This window comes from Mastacembelus armatus, chromosome 5, assembly GCF_900324485.2.
Source record: "Mastacembelus armatus chromosome 5, fMasArm1.2, whole genome shotgun sequence".
Taxonomy (NCBI): domain Eukaryota; kingdom Metazoa; phylum Chordata; class Actinopteri; order Synbranchiformes; family Mastacembelidae; genus Mastacembelus; species Mastacembelus armatus.
In genome coordinates, this window is record NC_046637.1 from 12994682 (window position 1) to 13021333 (window position 26652).

At 40.5% G+C, this 26652-nt stretch overlaps 1 protein-coding gene across 1 annotated transcript in view; it reads left to right on the forward strand.

The window, feature by feature from the left end:
- The first annotated feature begins 243 nt into the window (after positions 1-243).
- The window catches only part of erc2 (ELKS/RAB6-interacting/CAST family member 2), a 46911-nt gene continuing 20502 nt past the window's right edge, over positions 244-26652 (forward strand). Inside the window, 3 exon segments of the mRNA XM_026306311.1 lie at positions 244-915; positions 25115-25549; positions 25878-25952. Coding sequence (XP_026162096.1) covers positions 244-915; positions 25115-25549; positions 25878-25952 — 1182 coding nt within the window.

Sequence of the window (26652 nt, forward strand, 5' to 3'; positions counted from 1 at the left end):
CTCTTTAACCAAGATCTTTTTCTGAGGGAAATGTACTATTTTACTAAGCCTTTCATCTGACACATACAAACAGCTGCTGTTCCTCTAACAGGTCGTTCTCTCCTGTTTCCTCAGATCTGACTTTGATGTGCTTCACTTATTAAGGCGCAAAATAAGTCACCCATGTGTGGTTCAGAGAGTCAGAGCAGTCTCATTTCAACGCGCCCCTGTTAAGGACCCCCTGGTGGCTACGATTCACAGGACATGTACGGCAGTGCGAGAGCTGTAGGCCATATAGAGAGCAGCCCCGCACGGTCCCCGCGCCTGCCAAGGTCCCCCAGACTGGGCCATCGGAGGGCCAACAGTGGGGGCGGGGGTGGTGCGGGGGGCAAGACGCTCTCCATGGAGAACATCCAGTCCCTCAACGCTGCCTATGCTACGTCGGGGCCCATGTACTTGAGTGACCATGAGGGCATAGGCTCCACTGCCACCTACCCCAAAGGCACTATGACCCTGGGTCGCGCCACCAGCCGGGCCATGTACGGGGGCCGCGTCACAGCCATGGGCAGCAGTCCCAACATCGCTTCAGTGGGGCTGCCCCATGCTGACCTTCTGTCTTACAGTGACCTGGGCTCCCTCTCTATGCTGCACCCCCACCACCACCAGGGGGTGCCCTCAGCCCTGCTGAGGCAGGCAGCGCGGGGCAGTGGGGGGGAGCTGCTGGAGATGCAGGCCCAGCTCAGGGAGATGCAGAGGGAGAATGAGATTCTGCGCAGGGAGCTTGACCTGAAGGACAGTAAGTTGGGATCTTCCACTAACAGCATCAAGAGCTTCTGGAGTCCTGAGCTGAAGAAGGAGAGAATAATGAGGAAAGAAGAGGCGGCACGCACATCAATCCTTAAAGAGCAGATGAGAGTCACTCATGAGGAGAACCAGGTGAGACCAGCCCTCTGAGCTGTCATAATCCATCCATTACTGCAGTAAATTTCAGTTGCTGCTAGTCTGTTTCTTTCTCTTTTTTAAGTATTGCCTTTGACACATATAACCTATGTCTGCACTCTCACCCTTCTCTTTTCTGCTATAGATCACAGTCATCCTCAGTCCAAAAATTCAGAGAATTATCACAGCCAGTCATGTTGTTACAGTAGTTGTGGAAACCTTTCTGGAAAGAGTTCTTTGTGTACATAAATATTTAACACACACTCACCTCGACTCATACTCCAGTACAGAATCAATGTCAGAGTAACCACTTGAGTCACAGGAAAAACAACACTCTATATTGTTGTTTCCTAAAATCTATTTTTCGAAATTTGAGCTGCTATTCTGAGGCTTGTGCCCTTGTAATAAACCATTGCATAGTTCACAAATTTAGCAATACAAACCTGCTCTCAGTTGCTTAAAGCATGATGACACTTCCTACAGGTGGATGGTAGTTTCTGTATACAATTTGGCCACAGCATCAATTTATTTTAGCTTATATTCAAAAGTTATTATCAGATTAGCCTCAGAGAGCAGAATGTCAAAAGGTTTTTTGCTTGCTGTCTTGTGGGAGCGTAGTCATGGCCCAGTTAAATCAGTTACTGCATAGCGTAGGCACAACACCAAGAGACACTGTCTGTCTCTCTCGCCATCTATCTCATTCCCCACTGTACTTCTTTCACTTGCTCTGACTACAAACATCTCTCACTGTCCACCTCTGTTCATCTGGCATTCCTTATTTTTCAGTCAAGTGAAATTTAGCTGCTAACACCGGAAACAATATACAGTGGGTACGGAAAGTAGTCAGACCCCTTTAAATTTTTCACTTTGTGTCATTGCAGCCATTTGCCAAAATCAAAAAAGTTCATTTTATTTCTCATTAATTGTACACTCAGCACCCCATCTTGACAGAAAAAAACAGAAATTTTTGCAAATTTATTAAAAAAGAAAAACTGAAATATCACATGGTCATAAGTATTCAGACCCTTTGCAGTGACACTCATATTTAACTCACATGTTGTCCATTTCTTCTGATCCTCCTTGAGATGGTTCTGCTCCTTCATTGGAGTCCAGCTGTGTTTAATTAAACTGATTGGACTTGATTAGGAAAAGCACACACCTGTCTATATAAGACCTTACAGCTCACAGTGCATGTCAGAGTAAATGAGAATCATGAGATCAAAGGAACTGCCCAAGGAGCTCAGAGACAGAATTGTGGCAAGGCACAGACCTGGCCAAGGTTACAAAAGAATTTCTGCAGCACTCAAGGTTCCTAAGAGCAAAGTGGCCTCCATAATCCTCAAATGGAAAAAGTTTGGGACGACCAGAACTCTTCCTAGACCTGGCCGTCCAGCCAAACTGAGCAATCGTGGGAGAAGAGCCTTGGTGAGAGAGGTAAAGAAGAACCCAAAGATCACTGTGGCTGAGCTCCAGAGATGCAATAGGGAGATGGGAGAAAGTTCCACAAAGTCAACTATCACTGCAGCCCTCCACCAGTCGGGGCTTTATGGCAGAGTGGCCCGACGGAAGCCTCTCCTCAGTGCAAGACACATGAAAGCCCGCATAGAGTTTGCCAAAAACCACATGAAGGACTCCCAGACTATGAGAAATAAGATTCTCTGGTCTGATGAGACCAAGATTGAACTTTTTGGCATTAATTCTAAGCGGTATGTGTGGAGAAAACCAGGCACTGCTCATCACCTGCCCAATACAATCCTTACAGTGAAACATGGTGGTGGGAGCATCATGTTGTGGGAGTGTTTTTCAGCTGCAGAGGATCCCCAAATCCAGGTGTGAAAAACTTGTTGCATCATTCCCAAGAAGACTCATGGCTGTACTAGCTCAAAAGGGTGCTTCTACTCAATACTGAGCACAGGGTCTGAATACTTATGACCATGTGATATTTCAGTTTTTCTTTTTTAATAAATTTGCAAAAATTTCTACATTTCTGTTTTTTTTCTGTCAAGATGGGGTGCTGAGTGTACATTAATGAGAAATAAAATGAACTTTTTTGATTTTGGCAAATGGCTGCAATGACACAAAGAGTGAAAAATTTAAAGGGGTCTGAATACTTTCCGTACCCACTGTAGATATAAAAATAGCCAAGCATTAGTGTGCTTTCATTCAGCATGGAAAAATGTGTCACCGTAATTTTAGCGATTTTCATGTTAAATTTTGTGATGTATTACTTTTTTTTTTGTTCAAATAGAGGTAATGTCATCATCTTGGGAATAAACTATATAACAGCAAATAACAGGCTGACTCATAGTGCAGCCAGAACATTTGGTTTAGTTTGATATTTCAACTGCAAAGGTGTATGACACTGAGAAAGATTGTGCAATAGGTCAGCATATTGCTTGACTGGATGGATTGAGCTCCACAGTGTTTTTTGTTTTGGCTTTTTGTTATTTGTTTTTTTTTTTTTTTAAAGGGCAGGCTCTGGCATAATGCAGCAAACTGCATGACACCTCAAGCAACGTAAAAGCTGAACTTTTCCAGCTGGTTGTGTTCTTTGTGCCAGTCTGTCTGTTTTTTTGTTGTCTGCTTGAGTGATGTTGTCAGACGCAGAGAAGCCAATAGATCACTCATTACTGAAATTGGCAGGCACTCCACCCTTCAAGGTCAGAGGATCCCATTAACTTGACCGTGTGTAAGATTCCCTTATAAAATGAAAAGATTTTGACTTAGCTGATTTTATGAGGGCAGTCTTTTGCAGACAAATGTGTCTGCTGTGTGATTAAATACTCAGTATGTGTCCTTGGATATAGTTTTAACTTGGCTGTGTACACTGTAGAAAATTAATGTGTCCAGCCAAATATGAAAACTGTACAGTGTGGGCTTTCATGCCTTTGTGCTTGAAACAAAGAGACAACTATTCTCTGTTTGCTCTGACTCTACACTGAAACACATTTATATCTCTCCTGATACGGTTCATTAATGTATGTTGGCTAATAAAAGGAAGATGTGCCCTGTTACTATAATTGGTCGTTTCTATCTTGATTTCTGGGGCTGTGAGGAATCCTTTCGTAAGTGTGTACTTATTGTGGGACAGTTTGGACACACCCATTGGGCTTGTTCAGAGGCTGACTGAGGAGCAAATTGCTTCATTAATAATGAAGAAATTTCAGGCCAATCATTACATCTGTCTTGTAGCACCCTTTACAATTGCACCATGTGCCTCCGGCCTCTATTAGCTTGGACAAATGTCATGCATTATTTATCTTATGAAAAATAAGATCTGGGAATATGTGCTTCTGTTTTTAAGAAAAAACCATTCAGTCATTAGTTTTGTGTATTTTCTGTTTTGTAAAGCACAGACTTCACTGTGAGTGAAATACCAACCATGGCCTGCAGATCTTTAATCAAGACAGTCGATGTTTGTGACTAGAGGTAATGATTAGCCTGGGACTGTTTTGTGTTGTGCATTTTTAATAAACTATGCAACCGGCTCAGGCAGTTATAACACAAAACTGTTTGACTTGCATTCAGACAATTTTTTTGTCATACTGAAGCTGGATGAGAGGCAAATGTGTGAGCTAGAACGTACCATATCTGACAGAGACATGACCACTGCTGCTCAGCCACCCAGTCAATCCTCATTAAGGCAATACCCAAAATGGAGGCTGAGCATCCCATATCACACTACTCTTGTCTGTGCATGCATACGGTGCCTCAGACATGACATGTTGTTTATTCGTTGCTTAAGGTGACGATTGTTACATGTCACTGAGCAAGTGGGTGTATGCCTCATTGTAAATAAGCATGGATTCTTGCATATCATGTATGCCACTCTGATATGTATTGAACGTGTGTAGATGGGTGTTTTTATTTTCGATTTAAGGTTTGTTTCCTTTTGTAGTTGTGTTACCTGCTATGTGTGCAGAGGTTTAGCCATCACGACCAATCTGTATTGTGTGTGTGGGAGAGGTACAGTATTATTGTCACAGTTGTTTGTTTGCACATAATATTAATAGTTATTAATAGTTATGGTGCTGCAACAGGTGTGCGCACACTGCACAGTGTTCATTAACACCATATGTTAAGTTGGCATTTAGCTCTGTTCAGTATGTGGCAAACAAGCTTGCATGACTTGGTGATTAGCTTGGACAAATGTCATGCATGACATGAAGTATACAGCATGAAGTATACAAAACCCAAGTATAAAAAACCCATGAATCCTTCCTGTGGCAACTATCCACATCTGATCATGTAAGGAGCATGTAAGACAGGCTGCTGCTTTATTCAGAGGACAGGAACATGATGAAATGATGAGTCTCTCTCCTCATCTTTACAGAATGAGATGAAAACAGAAAAACATTTACAGAGAACAGGGGTGGTATAAAAATTATGGGAGTGGAGGATGGAAAAACAAAGTTAAGGGGTTAAGATGCGTTATGGCTTGCTGGTGTCTTTTCTCTAGACTAGCGCAGTTTTTGACTATATCAGAGCAATGCTAATACAGCAGAACTCTTTTAAAGTAAAGTTGGTAAAGTATTCTGTGATAAAGATATATTTTATTAACCAGGAAGGAAAGTCGAATTCCTGTTATATAGACTCCTATTTTACTTTTTAAAAAAAGTAATTTTCTGGAAACACACAGTGAAAACATTATGCTAAAATATCACAGAATAATGCAAGTTACACCAAGTGACCTCTTGTGGGACAGTTTAATGTAAAACTAATGCTCCCCATAACTTGTCATCAACTCCAATAGGCTAAAATAATACTTGGACAAAGTGGTTTTATTCCAAAAATATTTTTGAATCAACACTGATATGAGAATGGTTTCATGATTTGATGACATTGCTGTAGATGAACCGCTGCTTTTATATTTATTTTAATACTTTATTGACCACTGGCACTGGCAGAATTACTGGTTTTAATTCAAAATCCATGTGAAATTTTATGTCACCTCATCATCACCCAGAAACTGTGTGTCATTGTGTATTTTACATCAGTATGAAGTGAAATATTTAATATAGTATTTATTCAAATAACTGTGATTCACTGTGCAGATACTGAAGCAGATCTATTGGTGCTTAGAAGAAGAAGTACTTTATTAATCCCCAAGGGGAAATTCAATTGTTACAGCAGTTATTCTAATTTAGTTAGTTAGTAAATTTAATATTATTTAAATTATATTAATTAATAAAGTAATTAATAAAATAAAGTAATTAACTTGTATGTAGAAAAGTAATAAAATAATAATTTATTTTTGAGGGTTTGTGTGCGTGTGTGCGTGTGTGTGTGTGTGTGTGTGTGTGTGTGTGTGTGTGTGTGTGTGTGTGTGTGTGTGTGTGTGTGTGCGCGCGCATTATTGTTTATATTGTGGAGTCTTATGGCCGTGGACACAAAAGACTTCCTGAATCTCTCAGTCTTGGCTTTAGGAGGAATTAGTCTGTGGCTGAATGAACTTCCCATTCAACCTATATCCAACCTACCATTTATTTCTAAAATCCTAGAAAAAGCTGTTGCTAAGCAGCTATCAGACCACTTACACAGGAATGAACTATTTGAAGATTTTCAATCAGGATTTAGAGTACATCATAGTACAGAAACAGCACTGTTAAAAGTCACCAACGATCTTTTCTTAGCCTGAGATAATGGACTTGTTTCTCTACTTGTCTTCCTAGACACTATTGACCACAACATCTTAATACAGAGACTGGAGCATATGACTGGTATCAGAGGAACAGCATTAACATGATTCCAGTCCTATTTATTGGACAGATTTCCAGTTTGTTCATGTCCATGATGAACCTTCCACACACACAAAAGTTAGTTATGGAGTTCCACAAGGTTCTGTGCTAGGACCGATTCTGTTCACCCTGTACATGCCTCCTTTAGGTTATGTCATTAGAAGAAGAAGAAGTACTTTATTAATCCCCATGGGGAAATTCAGTTGTTACAGCAGTTATTAAATTTGAGATTATTTAAATTATATGGATTAATAGTAATTCATAAAGTAATTAATAAAGTAATAAAGTAATTAACTAATTACTTATTTGGGGGGGTTTGTGTGTGTGTGTGTGTGTGTGTGCGCGTACATGCATGTGTGTGTGTGCGCGTGTGTGTGCGTTATTGTTTATATTGAGGAATTATGGAGTCTTATGGCCGTGGACACAAAAGACTTCCTGAATCTTTCAGTCTTGGCTTTAGGGGGAATTAGTCTGTGGCTGAATGAACTTCCCATTTGCCACAGTTCCTCATGAAGTGGGTGGGCAGAATTGTCCAGTATGGAGTTGATTTTGTCCACCATCCTCCTCTCTGCCACAGCCTCCAGACTGTCCAGTTCCAGTCCAACAACGGATTTTGCCTTCCTGATCAACTTGTTTAGTCTGTTGGCCTCACCAGCCTGCACACAACTGCAAAGAACAGTGCACTCGCTACTACAGACTGATAGAACATCTTCAGTAGCTTGTTGCACACGCCAAAAGAACAGAGTCTCCTGAGGAAGAACAGTCTGCTCTGACCTTTCTTGAAGAGTGCATCTGTATTGTTTGACCAGTCCAGTTTGTTGTTAATGTGGACTCCAAGGTATTTGTAGGAGTCCACAATCTCTACTTTGTGGAGACAGGGAGTGGAGTCTTCCTGCTCCTCCTAAAGTCCAGCACCAGTTCTCTGGTTTTCTTGATATTGAGCTTTAGACAGTTGTTATACCAGTCAACAAAGCTTTTTATCAAGTGTCTGTTATCATTATTGATGCATCCAATGATCGAAGAGTCATCAGAGAACTTCTGGAGGTGACAGGTTCCTCAGTTGTAGCGGAAGTCTAAGGTGTAGAGTGTAAACAGGAATGGTGCCAGTACAGTTCCTTGGGGTGCACCAGTGCTGCTCATCAGATATGCAGCCATCTAAGCGAACAAACTGTGGCCGCCCAGTGAGGTAGTCTTGATCCACTCCACCATGTCTGCGGGAATTTCCATATCCTGCATCTTTGCACTTAGCAGGTGGGGCTGAATAGTGTTGAAAGCACTTGAAAAGTCAAAGAACATAACTCTCACAGTGCTGCCGTGCTTCTCCAGATGGGAGTATGCTTTGTGCATTAAGAAGATGATGGCATCTTCCACTCCGATGTGTTCCTGATATGCAAACTGCAGGGGGGTCCAGAAATTCAGACACTCGAGACCTCAGGTGTTGCAGGACCAGTCTCTCAAACACTTTCATGACATGTGATGTTAGCGCTACTGGTCTGAAATCACTAAGGGTACTGCGGCGGCCTCTTTTTGGTAATGGGACAACACAGTAAGTTTTCCATAACTTAGGCACCTTTTTGAGCCTCAGAGAGAGGTTGAAGAGTTTCTGAAAAACCTCTGCAAGCTGTCCAGCACACACCTTAAATACTCTGGTACTGATCTCAGCTGGTCCTTTTACTTTGTTGGTCTTTAGCTAGTTCCTTCCTCACTTGTTCTAGGTGAGGAAAGAACTCGCTAAGGCAATACACAGTACACAGGCAAAGGCTGGGCCTGTGTACTGTGTTGATGAGGAGTCAGATGGTGGAGAGGAGAAGGTATTGGAGGTGAGGTACACTTTAATGTTCTTATTTATCCATGGTTTATTATTGGGGAAACAACAAACTTTTTTGGATGAAACAACATTGTCCTCACAGAAGTGCATATAATCTGTGATACAGTGAGAGATGCCTTCGATGTCCTCACCATGAGCGTCCATGAAAAGGTCCCAGTTTGTAACCCTGAAGAACTCCTGCAGGACGTCCTCAGCATCCTTTGACCAAACCTTCACATACATCTTGGTAGCAGACTGTTGTCTTACTATGGGCTTGTATGTTGGTACTAGATATATTAAGTTGTAGTCTGATCCACTAATTGGTGGGAGGGCTGAAGAGCTATATGCCTCCTTCACATTGGCATAAAGGATATCAAGAATCTTATTTTCTTGTGTTGCACAGTCCACATACTGTTTGAAGGTGGTCAGAGTTCCTGAAATACTGACATGGTTAAAATCCCCATTAATTAGTATAAGGGCACTGGGGTGTTTTTGTCTTGTGTTTGACAACTGTGTGGATGATGTCACATGCACTCTGTGCTGCAGCTGATGGAGGAATGTAAACAGTCACAACAATGGCGTGTGAAAACTCACGGGGCAGGTAGTATGGCCTCAGTCCAACCACCAACAGCTCAATGTCTGGAGTGCAGATGCAATTCTTCACTGTTACATGTCCAGGGTTGCACCATTTGGAGTTAACAGAGAGATCACCTCCTCTTTTCTTTCCACTTTGTTTCCCTCTGTCCTCTCGCACTAGTGAGAACCCAGGCAGTTCAAGCGAGCTGTCCGGTATATTTTCATGCAGCCAGGTCTCGGTGAATCAAAGCAAGCTACACTCTCTGTACTCTCACTGGCTGCCAGCTAAAGCAGAAAGTTAATCCACTTTGTTGCAGAGTGACCTCACATTCCCGATCATAATTTTTGGCCCCTCCTACGCCTTCTCAGGTTTTGGGGGATTTTAGGTTTTATACCAAGAAGCAGACTTGTTCCCTTGAGAGCTAGCAGTTGCTCCCTTGTATAGATGCTGTTGCTGCAGAAACGTATATTTTCTGATGCAGTTTCCATAATCTCCATATGTCTCGCCACAGGAATTATCCAAACTCATCCACTTTCATCCGTTATCAGCGAGAAAGCATAGATCTTGACTTCACTTGGATTAACAAATGATAATTCAGTAAAAAAAAAAAAACAAACAGAGGAGCTGCTGTAACTGGCTGCCACCTAACAGGTGCCATTCTATAATTAGACAGTGAGTGGTAAGATTATTATCTTATAATCATGATATACAGTTGAATATGCCACTAACAAGTAAAATTAATGAAGAAAAAAATATGTGCATGGTAAAAACATAACCGTAAGTCATGTGTTTTTTTGGCCGGTGACTTTTTACGACAAAGTGCCTTGTGGTTTTTTAGAAATAACAGTAGAGTGGCTCTAGGGCTGACAGTGTTAGACTATGGTGAAACCTAAACTATCAATTTGATAGATTACAATGCAATTCTGGTTCACAGTCTCCAGTGGATGAATTATAATGTTCCCCAGATTTTGCCTCTGGTGCCACCAAGGTTGTGACTTCTGACTTTTAGTGAAATATTATTCCAGCTGGTACATTCATGTCCCCTTCAGGATGAATTGTCAGTGAAGCACTGTCATCAGTTCAGTGTCCTTTAGTCCAGTACCTTGATTTATGATCAACTAGCTGTCAAGCCAGTTGCATTCCCATCTGCCCCTGCTGTACTTTTACTTTAGTGCTAATTAGCAGGTTAGAAGCAGTTACAACATGCTAATCTAAGATGATTACATTAATTATTATACTTGCTAAATGTCAACATATTTGCATTGCCATTTATGAGCATGTGTTATAGTTACATTTTAATATTATTATTACAATAGTGTGATTCGTCACTACCGTATTAATTATTACAGTAATATTATCACATTGACTGTCGAGAGTAAGTGCAATAAAAACGATATATGTGTGTGTGTGTGTGTGTGTGTGTGTGTGTGTGTGTGTGTGTGTGTGTGTGTGTGTGTGTGTGGTTAATATTTACCTTCATGGTGGCACTTTGACACTCAGTAAATTAAATGAAGGCTAAGGATAGGGACCACTAAGGACAGGGACTGTCAAACTGAATAATGATCATATATTACAAATGAGAAGAGAACTATATTATTTAGATGATAAACACCAATATGATTAAAATGTATTATAAATGTCCTTCTTCACTCTGGGTGAACACTTAAAATGAAAGAAAATATCATTCAGTATTTAGTATAATATTACTTCTATATACTTTCTCAACTCTCAAATTCCTGCATTCATGCTGCTCTATAACTTTTTAGCTAAGTGGAGATGAATAAATGCCACATTTGCTGGCATGGATGTGGGTGTAATTGTATATTGTGAGCCATCACGACATGCAACACAGAGATTAGAAATGTTGTGAACAGTAGGCTGCTCTGACTCAGCGCTTTGGAGCCGTTCATCTGTCAGTTGCAAACACCCACTCTCTCTAGCACACATGTACAATATGCCACACATATAGCTGTCCCTGGCACTTGGTTAAAGAACTGAACTTTGAATGATGTCAAATACTGATGAATTTCCATTAAATTCGGTGTCATCACCGAATCTGGCCTTGCAATCATGGTCCCAAGAAGATGAAACGTGCTGAAAGAACTTTTGAGAGATCTGGATTTTACCTCTAGTGCCAGCATGTGGTTTTTGGTTTTTAGTGAAATATCTCAGCAACTGTTGAGTGGATTACCATAACTAGATTGCCATATACTTGGAAATTTATGGTGCCCAGAGAATAAATCATAATAACTCTGGTGAAACCCTGACCTTTCCTCTAGTAGCAGGTCAGATGTTTTACTTACTGGTGTGTTTACAGGTATGTGAAACTGACTTTTCCGCTCTCACCACTGTAAAATTGACATTTTTGGGTTTTAATTTCAATGCTGTACAACTATTGGATGGCTCCACATGACATTTGATCCCCCTCAGGGTAAATTTAAATGACTTTGGTGATTCTTAAGCTTTCCTCTCATGCCACCATCAGGACAAAAGTTTAATACTTTGGTTTATGTACAGAACTAATAACATCCATTAATTCATTCAATCAGCCTCAGCTGTACTTTGTTTTACTCTTAATTAGCAACATGCTAAACTAAGATGGGGTGGGGACCGGGATGCAGAGACTCAGTCTAAAACGCCTCTCTGCAGTTTCTTTAGAGCCGCCGCCCCCCTCAAACCACATAGAGACTGTGTCTGCCCCTTGAACATATAAATCAAATAAATCAGAAGTTAACAGAAGAGGAGTTATTCATAAAAACTTAATAAAAATTAAGACCACTCCTCTTATTGAACAGAAAAACAGAACAGTCAAATGTGGATTATTAAATATCAGGTCTCTTTCATCTAAATCTTTGTTAGTAAATGATTTGATAACTGATCACCAAATTGACCTACTTTATCTTACTGAAACCTGGTTACAGCAGGATGAATATGTCAGTCTGAATGAATCAACCCCCCTCAGTCAAAAAAATTATCATGTTCCTCGAAGCACAGGTCGAGGTGGAGGAGTAGCTGCCATCTTCCACTCAAACTTATTATTAAACTTTCATCCTCAGAACAGTTATAACTCATTTGAGAGCCTCACTCTTAATCTCTCGCATCCAAACTGGAAAACACAAAAACCAGTTCTACTTGTCATTGTGTACCGTCCACCTGTCCCTTACTCAGAGTTTTTAACTGAATTCCCTGACTTCGTGTCTGATTTAGTGCTTAGATCAGATAAAGTCATTATAGTGGGAGATTTTAACATTCATGTAGATGTTGAAAATAACAGCCTCAGCATTGCATTTAATTCTATATTAGATTCAATTGGTTTCATTCAAAATGTTCATAAACCCACCCACTGTTTCAATCATACCCTTGATCTTGTTCTGACCTATGGCATTGAAATCGACCATCTAATAGTTTTTCCGCCATGTCCTATTTTGTCAGATCATTCTTTAATAACTTTTGAATTTAAAATGATGGATCATGCAGCGTTTGGAAGAAAATTCCACTACAGCAGATGTTTATCCAACAACGCTGTTAATAAATTTAAGAAAATGATTCCATCTTTATTTACATCTATGCCAAGTATAAACATAGTGGAGGGCAGCTGCTTCAATCCCACTCCCTACCAAATTGATCATATTGTTGACAGTGCTGTAACCTCACTGCGTGAAACGCTTGATTCTGTGGCCCCTCTGAAAAAGAAGTTAGTGAATCAGAGAAGACTAGCCCCATGGTATAATTTACATATTCGTACCTTAAAGCAGGCATTGCGAATGCTGGAAAGGAAGTGGTGTTCCACAAACTTAGAGGAAATTTTTCTAGCCTGGAAAAACAGTCTACTAACATATAAAAAAGTTCTCGGTAAAGCCAGAACTGCATACTATTCATCACTAATAGAGGAAAATAAGAACAATCCCAGGTTTCTTTTCAGCACTGTAGCCAGGCTGACAAAAAGTCACAGCTCCGTTGAGCCCAGTGTTCCCTTAGCTCTCAGCAGTGATGAATTTATGAGTTTCTTTACAAATAAAATCACAACTATTAGAGATAAAATTCAGCAGATGCTTCCTATACCTGCAATAAATGAATCTTCTACTACAGTAGCTCTTGAATCATCTGTAGGACCTCAGTTATGTTCCCATAGATCTCTCTGAATTTACATCAGTAGTTGCTTCATCGAAATCATCAACGTGTCTCTTAGACCCCATCCCAACTAGATTCCTTAAAGACACCCTGCCATTAATTAACTCATCTTTATTGGACTTGGTAAATTTATCTCTAGTATCAGGCTACGTGCCACAGACCTTTAAGACTGCAGTAAGCAAACCTTTACTCAAAAAGCCTAGTCTTGATCCAGGAGTCTTGGCTAATTATAGACCAATATCCAACCTGCCATTTATTTCTAAAATCCTAGAAAAAGCTGTTGCTAAGCAGCTATCAGACCACTTACATAGGAATGAACTATTTGAAGATTTTCAATCAGGATTTAGAGCACATCATAGTACAGAAACAGCACTGTTAAAAGTTACCAACGATCTTCTCTTAGCCTCAGATAATGGACTTGTTTCTCTACTTCTCCTCCTAGACCTTAGTGCAGCATTCGACACCATTGACCACAACATCTTATTACAGAGACTGGAGCATGTGACTGGTATCAGAGGAACAGCGTTAAAATGGTTCCAATCCTATTTATCGGACAGATTCCAGTTTGTTCACCTTCCACACGAACAAAAGTTAGTTATGAAGTTCCACAAGGCTCTGTGCTAGGACCGATTCTGTTCACCCTGTACATGCTTCCTTTAGGATATGTCATTAGGAAGCACTCTATTAATTACCACTGCTATGCAGATGACACTCAGTTATATCTATCTATTAAACCTGTTAACACAAACCAGTTAACCAGACTTCAAGCCTGTTTAACTGACATAAAGGCCTGGATGACCAGTAACTTTTTACTTTTAAACTCGGAGAAAACAGAAGTCATTATATTTGGGCCTAAAAATCTCAGAAATAACTTTTCTAAAATTATAGCTACTCTAGATGGCATAGCCCTGGCCTCCAGCACTACTGTAAAAAACCTTGGAGTTATTTTTGACCAGGACATGTCCTTTAACTCACACATAAAACAAATCTCTAGAACTGCATTCTTTCACCTGCGTAACATTTCCAAAATTAGGAACATCCTGTCTCAAAATGATGCAGAAAAACTAGTCCATGCATTTCTTACCTCAAGGCTAGATTACTGTAACTCATTACTATCTGGATGTCCCAATATCCCCTATATCCCCCCTACTGTGGGTCTCAGAAGGATTTTGTTTTTCTCCATTTTGACAGCCAGTTATCCCTGGCTGCCCCAGGTGTCAGTTAGAGGGGGAAGGACTGTTCAATATCAATCCTTGACTCTTATGAAACATCTGGAAGCTATGGTAATTTTCAGCACAGGCGATGAAAGAGAAGCCTTCTATCAAGGGTGGCTGACCATCCATCCATACATCCATCTTCTGTACCCGCTTTTTCCTGAAAGCCAGGGTCACGGGGATCTGCTGGAACCTATCCCAGCTCTCTCTCGGGTTAAAGGCAGGGGTACACCCTGGACAGGTCAATTCAATTCAATTCAATTCAATTTTATTTGTATAGCGCCAAATCACAATACAAATCATCTCAAGGCACTTTACAAAAACTAAAACTAAAAACCCAACAATTCCCTTATGAGCAAGCACTTGGCGACAGTGGAGAGGAAAAAACTCCCTTTAACGGAAGAAAAAAACCTCCAGCAGAACCGGGCTCAGTTTGGGCGGCCATCTGCCTTGACCGGTTGGGGTGAGTGGATAGAGCAGAGAGAAAAGAACAGCAACAATAAACAACAAATAGACACTGCAAGTTGGTGGGGCCAGTAACTGCACATCAGCGATAAACAGCTCCAGGACCAGGGACACCTGCAGAAGGTACAGAGAGAGAGAGAGAGAGAGAGGGAGGGAGAGAGCACAAACTAGGGGAGAGAGAGAGCACAAGGTTAGTAACATTCAATGGTGGAATATACATGAGGTGGGAGAGAAGAGGGGGGGGGGGGGGGGAGCTCAGTGCACCGATGGTCCTCGGGCAGTCTAGGCCTATAGCAGCATAACTAACTAAGGGATGGTTCAGGGTTGCCTGAAGCCAGCCCTAACTATATGCTTTGTCAAAGAGGAAGGTTTTAAGTCTAGCCTTAAAAGTACAGAGAGTGTCTGCCTCCTGAACCCAGTCTGAGAGCTGGTTCCACAGGAGAGGAGCTTGATAGCTAAAGGCTCTGCCTCCCATTCTGCTTTTGAGAACTCTGGGAACCACAAGTAGGCCTGCACTCTGAGAGCGAAGTGGTCTATTGGGATAATATGGTACTATGAGGTCTTTAAGGTATGAAGGAGCTTGATTATGAAGGGATTTGTATGTGAGAAGAAGGATTTTAAATTCTATTCTATATTTTACAGGGAGCCAATGAAGAGAAGCCAATATAGGAGAAATATGATCTCTCTTGCTAGTTCCTGTCAGGACTCTGGCTGCGGCATTCTGGATTAATTGGAGGCTTTTTATTAAGATATTAGGACATCCAGATAGTAATGAGTTACAGTAATCTAGCCTTGAGGAAACAAATGCATGGACTAGTTTTTCTGCATCATTTTGAGACAGGATGTTCCTAATTTTGGAAATGTTGTGCAGGTGAAAGAATGCAGTTCTAGAAATTTGTTTTATGTGTGAGTTAAAGGACATGTCCTGGTCAAAAATAACTCCAAGGTTTTTTACAGTAGTGCTGGAGGCCAGGGCTATGCCATCTAGAGTAGCTATAATTTTAGAAAAGTTATTTCTGAGATTTTTAGGCCCAAATATAATGACTTCTGTTTTCTCCGAGTTTAAAAGTAAAAGGTTACTGGTCATCCAGGCCTTTATGTCAGTTAGACAGGCTTGAAGTCTGGTTAACTGGTTTGTGTTAACAGGTTTAATAGATAGATATAACTGAGTGTCATCCGCATAGCAGTGGTAATTAATAGAGTGCTTCCTAATGATATATCCTAAAGGAAGCATGTACAGGGTGAACAGAATCGGTCCTAGCACAGAACCTTGTGGAACTCCATAACTAACTTTTGTTCGTGTGGAAGGTTCATCATGGACATGAACAAACTGGAATCTGTCCGATAAATAGGATTGGAACCACTTTAACGGTGTTCCTCTGATACCAATCACATGCTCCAGTCTCTGTAATAAGATGTTGTGGTCAATGGTGTCGAATGCTGCACTAAGGTCTAGGAGGACAAGTATCGAAACAAGTCCATTATCTGAGGCTAAGAGAAGATCGTTGGTAACTTTCAACAGTGCTGTTTCTGTACTATGATGTGCTCTAAATCCTGATTGGAAATCTTCAAATAGTTCATTCCTGTGTAAGTGGTCTGATAGCTGCTTAGCAACAGCTTTTTCTAGGATTTTAGAAATAAATGGCAGGTTGGATATTGGTCTATAATTAGCCAAGACTCCTGGATCAAGACTAGGCTTTTTGAGTAAAGGTTTGATTACTGCAGTCTTAAAGGCCTGTGGTACGTAGCCTGATACTAGAGATAAATTTACCAAGTCCAATAAAGATGAGTTCATTAATGGCAGGGTGCCTTTAAGCAGTCTAGTCGGGATGGGGTCCAAGAGACACGTTGATGATTTCGATGAAGCAACTACTGATGTAAATTCAGAGAGATCTATAGGAGAGAAGCAGTCTAAACATAACTGAGGTCCTACAGATGATTCAAGAGCTACTGTAGTAAAAGATTCATTTATTGCAGGTATAGGAAGCATCTGCTGAATTTTATCTCTAATAGTTGTGATTTTATTTGTAAAGAAACTCATAAATTCATCACTGCTGAGAGCTAAGGGAACACTGGGCTCAACGGAGCTGTGACTTTTTGTCAGCCTGGCTACAGTGCTGAAAAGAAACCTGGGATTGTTCTTATTTTCCTCTATTAGTGATGAATAGTATGCAGTTCTGGCTTTACGGAGAGCTTTTTTATATGTTAGTAGACTGTTTTTCCAGGCTAGAAAAATTTCCTCTAAGTTTGTGGAACGCCACTTCCTTTCCAGCCTTCGTGATGCCTCCTTTAAGGTACGAACATGTAAATTATACCATGGGGCTAGTCTTCTCTGAATCACTAACTTCTTTTTCAGAGGGGCTACAGAATCAAGCGTTTCACGCAGTGAGGTTACAGCGCTGTCAACAACATGATCAATTTGTTAGGGAGTAGGATTAAGGCAGCTGCCCTCCACTATGTTTATACTTGGCATAGATGCAAATAAAGATGGAATCATTTTCTTAAATTTATTAACAGCGTTGTCGGATAAACATCTGCTGTAGTGGAATTTTTTTCCAGACGCTGCATGATCCATCATTTTAAATTCGAAAGTTATTAAAGAATGATCTGACAAAACAGGATTTGGGGGAAAAATTATTAGATGTTCAATTTCGATGCCATAGGTCAGAACAAGATCAAGGGTGTGATTAAAACAGTGGGTGGGTTTATTAACGTTTTGAATGAGACCAATTGAATCTAATATAGAATTAAATGCAATGCTGAGGCAGTTATTTTCAACATCTACATGAATGGTCACCAGTCCATCACAGGGCCACATAGAGACACACAAAGACAGACAACCTCTCACACTCACACTCACTCCTACGGGCAATTTAGAGTCACAAATCAACCTAACATGCATGTTTTTGGACTGTGGGAGGAAACTGGATTACCCGGAGTAAACCCACGCAAGCACAGGGAGAACATGCAAACTCCACACAGAAAGGCCGGGTTGCGAACCCACGACCTTCTTGCTGTGAGGCAACAGTGCTAACCACTCAGGTGGCTGACCACATCTCTGATATCCGCTGAGTCATTACTGACTCACAGGAGCTGATGCAGTTCTGTGGATGATGGGTGGGGTGCAGGGATATGGAAACACCAGCCATATAGCCACTTTAACCCAAACCCACATTGCAATTATGCAAATGGACTTATTGGACTGTCTGCTGCAGTTTAGTTCCAAGATGGCAGCTTATTGATTAGGGCAGAGAGGAGAATTGATGAAAAGAGGGGTGGAGCAGTGTCAGGTGTAGGACAAAAAGGTTTGGATATTGCTGTGTGCCATAATAAGCAGATATTCAGTTCAATTCAATTTAATTTATTTAGCGCCAAATCACAATACAAATCACCTCAAGCCACTTTACAAAAAAAAAACCAAAAAAAAAAACCCAACAAATCCTTTATGAGCAAGCACTTGGCGACAGTGGAGAGAAAAAACTCCCTTTAACGGAAGAAAAAACCTCCAGCAGAACCGGGCTCAGTTTGGGTGGCCATCTGCCTAGACCGATTGGGGTGAGTGGATAGAGCAGAGAGAAAAGAACAGCAAGAATAAACAACAAATAGACACTGCACATCAGCAATATACAGCTCCAGGACCAGGGACACCTGCAGAAGGTACAGAGAGAGGGAGCTCGCACAAGATTAGTGACATTCAATGGTGGAATATACATGTGAGCAGGGAGGAGAGGAGGAGAAGGGAAGGGAAGGGAGAGGAGGGTTAGGGTAGGGGAGCTCAGTGCACGTATGGTCTAGGCCTACAGCAGCATAACTAAGGGATGGTTCAGGGTTACCTGAAACCAGCCCTAACTATACACTTTGTTAAAGAGGAAGGTTTTAAGTCTAGCCTTAAAAATACAGAGAGTGTCTGCCTCCTGAACCCAGACTGGGAGCTGGTTCCACAGGAATGTAGCTTGATCGCTAAAGGCTCTGCTTTCCATTCTACTTTTGGAAACTCTGGGAACCACAAATAGACCTGCACTCTGAGAGCGAAGAGCTCTATTGGGATAATATGGTACTATGAGGTCTTTAAGGTATGAAGGAGCTTGATCATGAAGGGATTTGTATGTGAGAAGAAGGATTTAAAATTCTATTCTGTATTTTACAGGGAGCCAATGAAGAGAAGCTAATATAGGAGAAATATGATCTCTCTTGCCCCCCAAGACCAGATTCCAGACGGCCACAATCATACAGTGGGTACGGAAAGTATTCAGACCCCTTTAAATTTTTCACTCTTTGTGTCATTGCAGCCATTTGCCAAAATCAAAAAAGTTAATTTTATTTCTCATTAATGTACACTCAGCACCCCATCTTGACAGAAAAAAACAGAAATGTAGAAATTTTTGCAAATTTATTAAAAAAGAAAAACTGAAATATCACATGGTCATAAGTATTCAGACCCTGTGCTCAGTATTGAGTAGAAGCACCCTTTTGAGCTAGTACAGCCATGAGTCTTCTTGGGAATGATGCAACAAGTTTTTCACACCTGGATTTGGGGATCCTCTGCCATTCTTCCTTGCAGATCCTCTCCAGTTCTGTCAGGTTGGATGGTGAACGTTGGTGGACAGCCATTTTCAGGTCTCTCCAGAGATGCTCAATTGGGTTTAGGTCAGGGCTCTGGCTGGGCCAGTCAAGAACGGTCACAGAGTTGTTCTGAAGCCACTCCTTTGTTATTTTAGCTGTGTGCTTAGGGTCATTGTCCTGTTGAAAGGTGAACCTTCGGCCCAGTCTGAGGTCCTGAGCACTCTTGGAAGAGGTTTTCTTCCAGGATATCTCTGTACTTGGGGTCTGAATACTTTCCGTACCCACTGTAGTTTAAAAAGCAAGATCCAGGGTGGGCAGGAGAGAGCCAAATACAATGTCCTGACAATGCTCTGGCAGGGCAGAGTGCTGGGTCGACGGCAAGGTCAACCCCTTGGGTAAACAAATTTCTGAGCTGTTCGGGAGGACGACCCCTCAAGTAGGCATAGGTCCGAGGGTGTTTGGGTGGACGGCCTCTCAGGCAGGTGTGGGTCCGAGGCCGTTCGGGTGGACAACCTCTCAGGTGAGAGAGGAACAGGTGCCGCTCTGGTTTCGCAGCGCTGGACTCTGGCTCCGCAGTGCTAGACTCTGGCTCTGGTTCTGGCTCTGCAAAGCTCGACTCTGGCTCCACGGTGCTGAATTCTGGCTCTGGCAATGGTTCTAGCTTTTCAGTGCTAGACTCTGGTTCTGGCTCTAGCTCTGCAGCACTGGACTCTGGTTCTGGTTCTGGCTCCGCAGCGCTGGACTCTGGGACACTGGAGACTGGAACACTGGCGCACGCACTCTGGCTGGGGGTTTGGGCACTCTGGCCAGGGGTTCGGGTTAGGGTTCGGGCATAAGTCCACAAACGTTAATGCTTCAGCAAGGAACAAAGGAACACAAGATGTATAAATAGACACAGGACAGAACTAGTTAACACAGGTGAAGCTAATTTAAACTGATGAACTAACGAGAAATAAAGCTATCCAAGATCACACGGGAGAAAACAGGAAACTGCCCCAAAATCAAAGTCCAAGAACGGAACTCAGAATTCACATCATGACACCTGGTCAAAAATAACTCCAAGGTTTTTCACAGTAGTGCTGGAGGCCAGGGCTATGCCATCTAAAGTAGCTTAGAAAAGCAATTTCTGAGGTTTTTAGACCCAAATACAATAACTTCTGTTTTCTCTGAATTTAAAAGTAGAAATTTACTGGTCATCCAGGCCTTTATGTCAGTTAGACATGCTTGAAGTCTGGTTAACTGGTTTGTGTTAACAGGTTTCAGAGATAGATACAGCTGAGTGTCATCTGCATAGCAGTGGTAACTAGAAAAGGTAATTTCAGAAGAAATTACGTGGGAGAGCTGATACGCTGTCGAAAAAGTATTTTAAAGAAATTAAAATAATCAAATAAAGGGGGTGAACATGTCCTGTCTAGTGAAGACAGCAAGGCTGACAATGGTGCCTAAAGCAATTTGCCAGGAGCCAAGTGCTTGGTAAGGAGTGAAAGAAGTATGAAAAAAGTATAAAATGATGTGAATTGCTAAAAAGGCTGTAAGGGTAAGAATGAGCTGGAAAAGAGCACATACTAGTATTTCTTTGCTTTTATTTTGAAGCCATGTCATAAAAAGGCTTTTATTTTGAAAAGGCATCATGCTGCAGGAGTCTCATGTGACCTTGAGTTAAAGGCCTTGTGAAAGGCCAGGCATGGCCTCCTGCTCATAACCTAACTTAACTTAACTTAATACCCTTATTAGTCCCACAATGGGGAAATTCCTTTACCACCCAAGTGCACACACACAGCAGTGAACACACAAACACACCGTGCACACACACCCGGAGCAGTGGGTCCGGTGCCTTGCTCAAGGGTCTCACCTCAGTCATGGTATTGGGGGTGGACAGATAGTTCATTCCTGTGTAAGTGGTCTGATAGCTGCTTAGCAACAGCTTTTTCAAGGATTTTAGAAATAAATGGTAGGTTGGATATTGGTCTATAATTAGCCAGGACTCCTGGATCAAGACTTTTGAGTAAGGGTTTGATTACTGCAGTCTTAAAGGCCTGTGGTACGTAGCCTGATACTAACTAGAGATAAATTTACTAAGTATAATAAAGATGAGTTAATTAATGGCAGGGTGTCTTTAAGCAGTCTAGTCGGGATGGGGTCCAAGAGACACATTGATGATTGATGAAACAACTACTCATATAAATTCAGACAGATCTATGGGAGAGAAGCAGTCTAAACATAACAGGTCTTGCAGATGATTCAAGAGCTACTGTAGTAGAAGATTCATTTATTGCAGGTATAGGAAGCATCTGCTAAATTGTTGTGATTTTATTTGTAAAGGAACTCATAAATTCATCACTGCTGAGAGCTAAGGGAACACTGGGCTCAACAGAGCTGTGACTTTTTGTCAGCCTGGCTACAGTGCTGAAAAGAAACCTGGGATTGTTCTTATTTTCCTCTATTAGTGATGAATAATATGCAGTTCTGGCTTTACGGAGCAGCTGCCCTTCACTGTGTTGGTACATGGCATAGATGTGAATAAAGATGGAATCATTTCCTTAAATTTATTAACAGCGTTGTGAGATAAACATCTGCTGTAGTGGAATTTTCTTCCAAACGATGCATGATCCATCATCTTAGATCCAAAAATGATTAAAGAATGATCTAACAAAATAGGATTTTGGGAAAAAACTATTAAATGTTCAATTTTGGTGCCATAAGTCAGAATAAGATCAAGGGTGTGATTGAAACAGTGGGTGGGCTTATTAACATTTTGAGTGAAACCAATTGAATCTAATATACCTTGATATGGTAGAATCAGGGTTGCAGCAGGCTGATTTTCCAGGTTTATCTCTAGATGGCCATAGCAAATTATTATTTTATTAAGGATTATTCCAAATGTACAATAAATCCCTGTTCACTGCCAATACAGTGTTCTAGCTTTAAGGTTCAGGCAGTGTGCTTGTTTTGTAATTTATGGGAACGTGAGCAAGTGATGCAATGTCCATGTAAATGGATTGAATTTGAGAATATGAGATGTAAGAGGTGGTTTCTGTTACTGGACCAAATGTCGCTGACTCATTCAAGGGAGTGTGACCAAAACTGTTGATGATAGCAGTGGTCCTGCAGTCAGAAAGAAAAAAAATCATCTGTTCCTCTTTCAAGCACAAACACCCCTGATGGTTAAAGTATCATGTAGAGAAAGTGAGCTAAAGAATGTTAGAATAATTAAATACTTTGGTATTTGTCCTTTGATTATATTTCATTATACTGCTGTAAGAGCTGTAATTGATTATTATTTTTAGGAGAATTTATCTATCAGTTGTTTCATCTGTGACTGTCAGAAAATAGTGAAGAAATGCCTTTACAGTATTCCAAAGCCAAAGGTGTCAGACCAACAGTAGAAAAAAGACAAATAAATCAGTAAATGTTTACATTTGAGAAGCTGGAACTAAATCCATCCATTCATTATCTATACCCACTTATTCCTATTTTGGGTCACAGGGGTTCATCCTGGACATGTCACCAGTCCATTGCAGGGCCACATATATATGAACAACCACACAGGCTCACACTCATTCCTATGGACAATAGAACTAAATCATGTTTGGGATTTTTGTTTGAAAATCTATTTAAATGAATTATCAATAGTGGTTGCAGTAACTTTCCATTGAAGATTCATAATAAATTCATTTAAAACTACACTAACACTAACACCTAACCTCAGTCATCCAATCACTACTATGATACAGTTAGTTTTATTTATACTACAGTTATTAATTTCATTTCAGTGGTACTGCCATAACTACTATTATTAGACAAATCTAATCTGATTATAATTAGTAATAAATTCATGGTCATTTTAAATTTTTTTTCAACTTTTGGTCATCTCTCTCCAGAAAGGTCATTTTGATTTATAGGTTTTTCATGGCAGACATTTTGACTTCTCATTGCATTCTCAACTATGACAAGCATGTAGTCAGCATGCACAATCCTAGGACACTGAAACTGGCTCAGCTAAATGGAAAGCAGATAAAATAGTTTTTCTGCCATGACAAGCCAAAAATATTTGCTGTGAAAAATGTGATGTAGTGACTGAAAGCTGCAGACTGATTAACAGGCAGCTGGACAGACTGATGAATGGCTCTCACTTTAAACTCTGGCTGGTTTGTGTTGATCATCCATCTCTCTTGCATCATGCTCTGATGCTCTGTTTTTACCATCCATTTGTTTTTCTGTTCATTCTGCCCATGCTCTGCAGCTGCTGGATGCCAGGAGAACCAAGGTTTGTCCCTATGTTTGCACCATGTGTTGTGTGCATAACATAGAGTCACCTTCAGTGTGGTGTGTATTTTCAGGCACCTGGCAATTCCTTTGCATCTACACCCTCCTCCTATGAAGCCTGTAAAATGATGTTAACTATTTTCAACAGTTGTCTTCCTCCTTATCCCGTGAATCCTTGTGTTTCTCTGTAAACACTTTAAAACTATAGAAAGTGATGTTTACTTATTTACATCAGTCCAAATATGTCTGGTGCTCCATATCCCTGAAGTACTACAAACCTTATAACCGCAAACTGCCTCCAAAGTTGGTTTGATTTCAGTATAAGAAGCTGTTGCCACTCCTTTAAATTGGACCATTTTCTGAGCATGGGTTGATTTGTCTATCTCTGGAGAAATCTACTGGAAGAAAATTTCAACAGGCAAACCAAGACTGAATCAATCTTTGGCAGAAATATAGCTAAAACATTGTTCCTATAAACCCAGAACCAACACCCCTACACAAAGTAAAATTTGACTTAATATTATGTGTTTTTACAGTATTTTATTTTATTCTGGACATGAACAGTAAAGTCACAGTTGTCAATTAGTATTCATAAAGGAGAAACTCCAAGTGCAAAATTGTGCTTCGTATTATTATTATTATTATTTTATTTTATTTTTTTAGTTTTTTTGAATCGTATTCTCACATAAGAACACGCACTACATATTTTATGTATTATTTGACTCATACGAGAGTTTACAAAACCACATTTTTTTATTATTATTTTTTATTTATTTATGCCCCCTGCCTTCCACCCGAGAGAGAGCTGGGATAGGCTCCAGCAGATCCCCGTGACCCTGAACCAGGAAAAGCGGGTATAGAAGATGGATGGATGGATGGATTCATTTATGCACAACCTTAGGCCAATATGTACGAATGTTTATTAGGACGCACGTCTTTTTTGACAGCAACCTTACCCCATAAATGGCCCTATTTAATTCTGCTTGTGTATAAAAACAGTGCAGCTTTTAACAACACACTAATACATAAATCTGTCTTACAGTTTAGATTTATTTTAAGCTTTTATTGATCTCATCAATAAATAGTAAAATTGTTACTGTAGTCCCAAAGGACTCAACCTTGATTTTTGTTCCAGAATAAAAAAATACTCACACACATTTTCCCCAAGTAAGACATACTGCCATTTAACAATGTCAGTTGTTTTGCACTCTGTTAGCTCTAAAGATATTTTGAGGTAAGTCATGTTTTATGCATGTTTGACCTAGTGTAGCATTTTTCCACAGAACTGTGTGCAAAGCATTTTAGAACTGTGTGTTTATGTGTGGTTAACCTCATGTGTAGTGAGGTGAAAATTTTTGCATTGTGTGTTATTCATAAAATTAATTGTTGAGTCTTTGTGTGTATATGTGTGTGTGTTTACATGTATGTTCATCAGCATCTCCAGATGACCATCCAGGCTCTACAGGATGAGCTGCGCACACAACGAGACCTGAACCATCTGCTACAGCAGGAGAGTGGAAACCGCTCTGGAACAGAGCACTTCACCACAATTGAGCTGACAGAGGAGAACTTCCGCCGGCTGCAGGCCGAACACGACAGGCAGGCGAAGGAGCTCTTCCTGCTGAGAAAGACACTGGAGGAGATGGAGCTGAGGATTGAAACCCAGAAACAGACCCTGGGTGCTAGAGATGAGTCCATAAAGAAGCTGCTGGAGATGCTACAGAGTAAAGGGCTGCCCCCGGGGCCGGGCAGGGCATCTGAAGAGGAAGAGCAGGAGAGAGCCAGACGCATTGCTGAAGCAGAGGCCCAGCTCGGACACCTTGAGGTCATTCTGGATCAAAAGGAGAAGGAGAACATCCATCTACGAGAGGTATTCAATGACTAGGATTATGCTGATATCAATGTACAGGATGTATTGTGTAACAGTTAAAACTGGCTGTTTTATATTTTGTTGTCACAAGAGGGCAGTACTAGATGTTACAAAATCAACATGTTCTGCTCTGCTGCTTAAATTATAGCACATTGATTATGTAATAAACTGAAAATTGCAGAGCACATCAGTTGCATGTATTAAATACATGTTCATATTTTTATTGAATTGTTTTTTAGTAAAGTAATTAAGTTTTCAGTAAAGGTCACAATAAATTCTGCTGTGCAGATGCCACAAAATTATATGGTTTTTATTGCTTTTCTTTAAGGAACTGCACAGACGAAATCAGCTACATCAGGATCCAAGCAAAACCAAGGCCCTGCAGACCATCATAGAGATGAAAGTAAGAACCTGATTCTCAATATAAGCTGGATGACCACAGCTACATGGAACGTTCATGGAGAAATCAACACTCGATGTAGTTATTTTTTTTATTCAGCTACATCATATTTCATTTATTATTTTTGATATACTAAAGTTTTAATCATGGCAGCTAATCATGGTGAATTTGTCGAAGATGGTATATTTATTTATACTTGAGACATGTCTTGATTTGTGTTTGCTGCTGCATGTATAAACTGAGGAATACACCAATGTGTGTTCAGCTTACTTTAGTGTTGTCATTGAGGCCCTCAGCAGCTCAGTCAATAGTCAACACACTGACAAATGCACTCTCACTCTCAGTTCACAAAGCAGTTGTGTAAACATAAAGAGGAATTAATAATGCAGTTCAGTATTTTAGCTATTGTGATTTACTGAAGAGGAGCAGCAGCCAACTGTGCCAAACACGTGGGTCATGACAAACATATGTTGTATTTTATTCTTAAAATGAAATCTTGGATTTGAAAATTTCACTTAAGACAAAAAGTGAAGAATATGTATGTAAAGTTTTTATGAAACTTTTAAGCTTCAGAGGAAAATTTAAAGGGATTTAAATATAAGAACTTATTAAATGTATTATATTGTATTCAAGAAGATGGACTTGGATTGCAATTTTAGAGCTCTTATGCCACACAAACAGATGTGATTGTTATAAGCTGTCA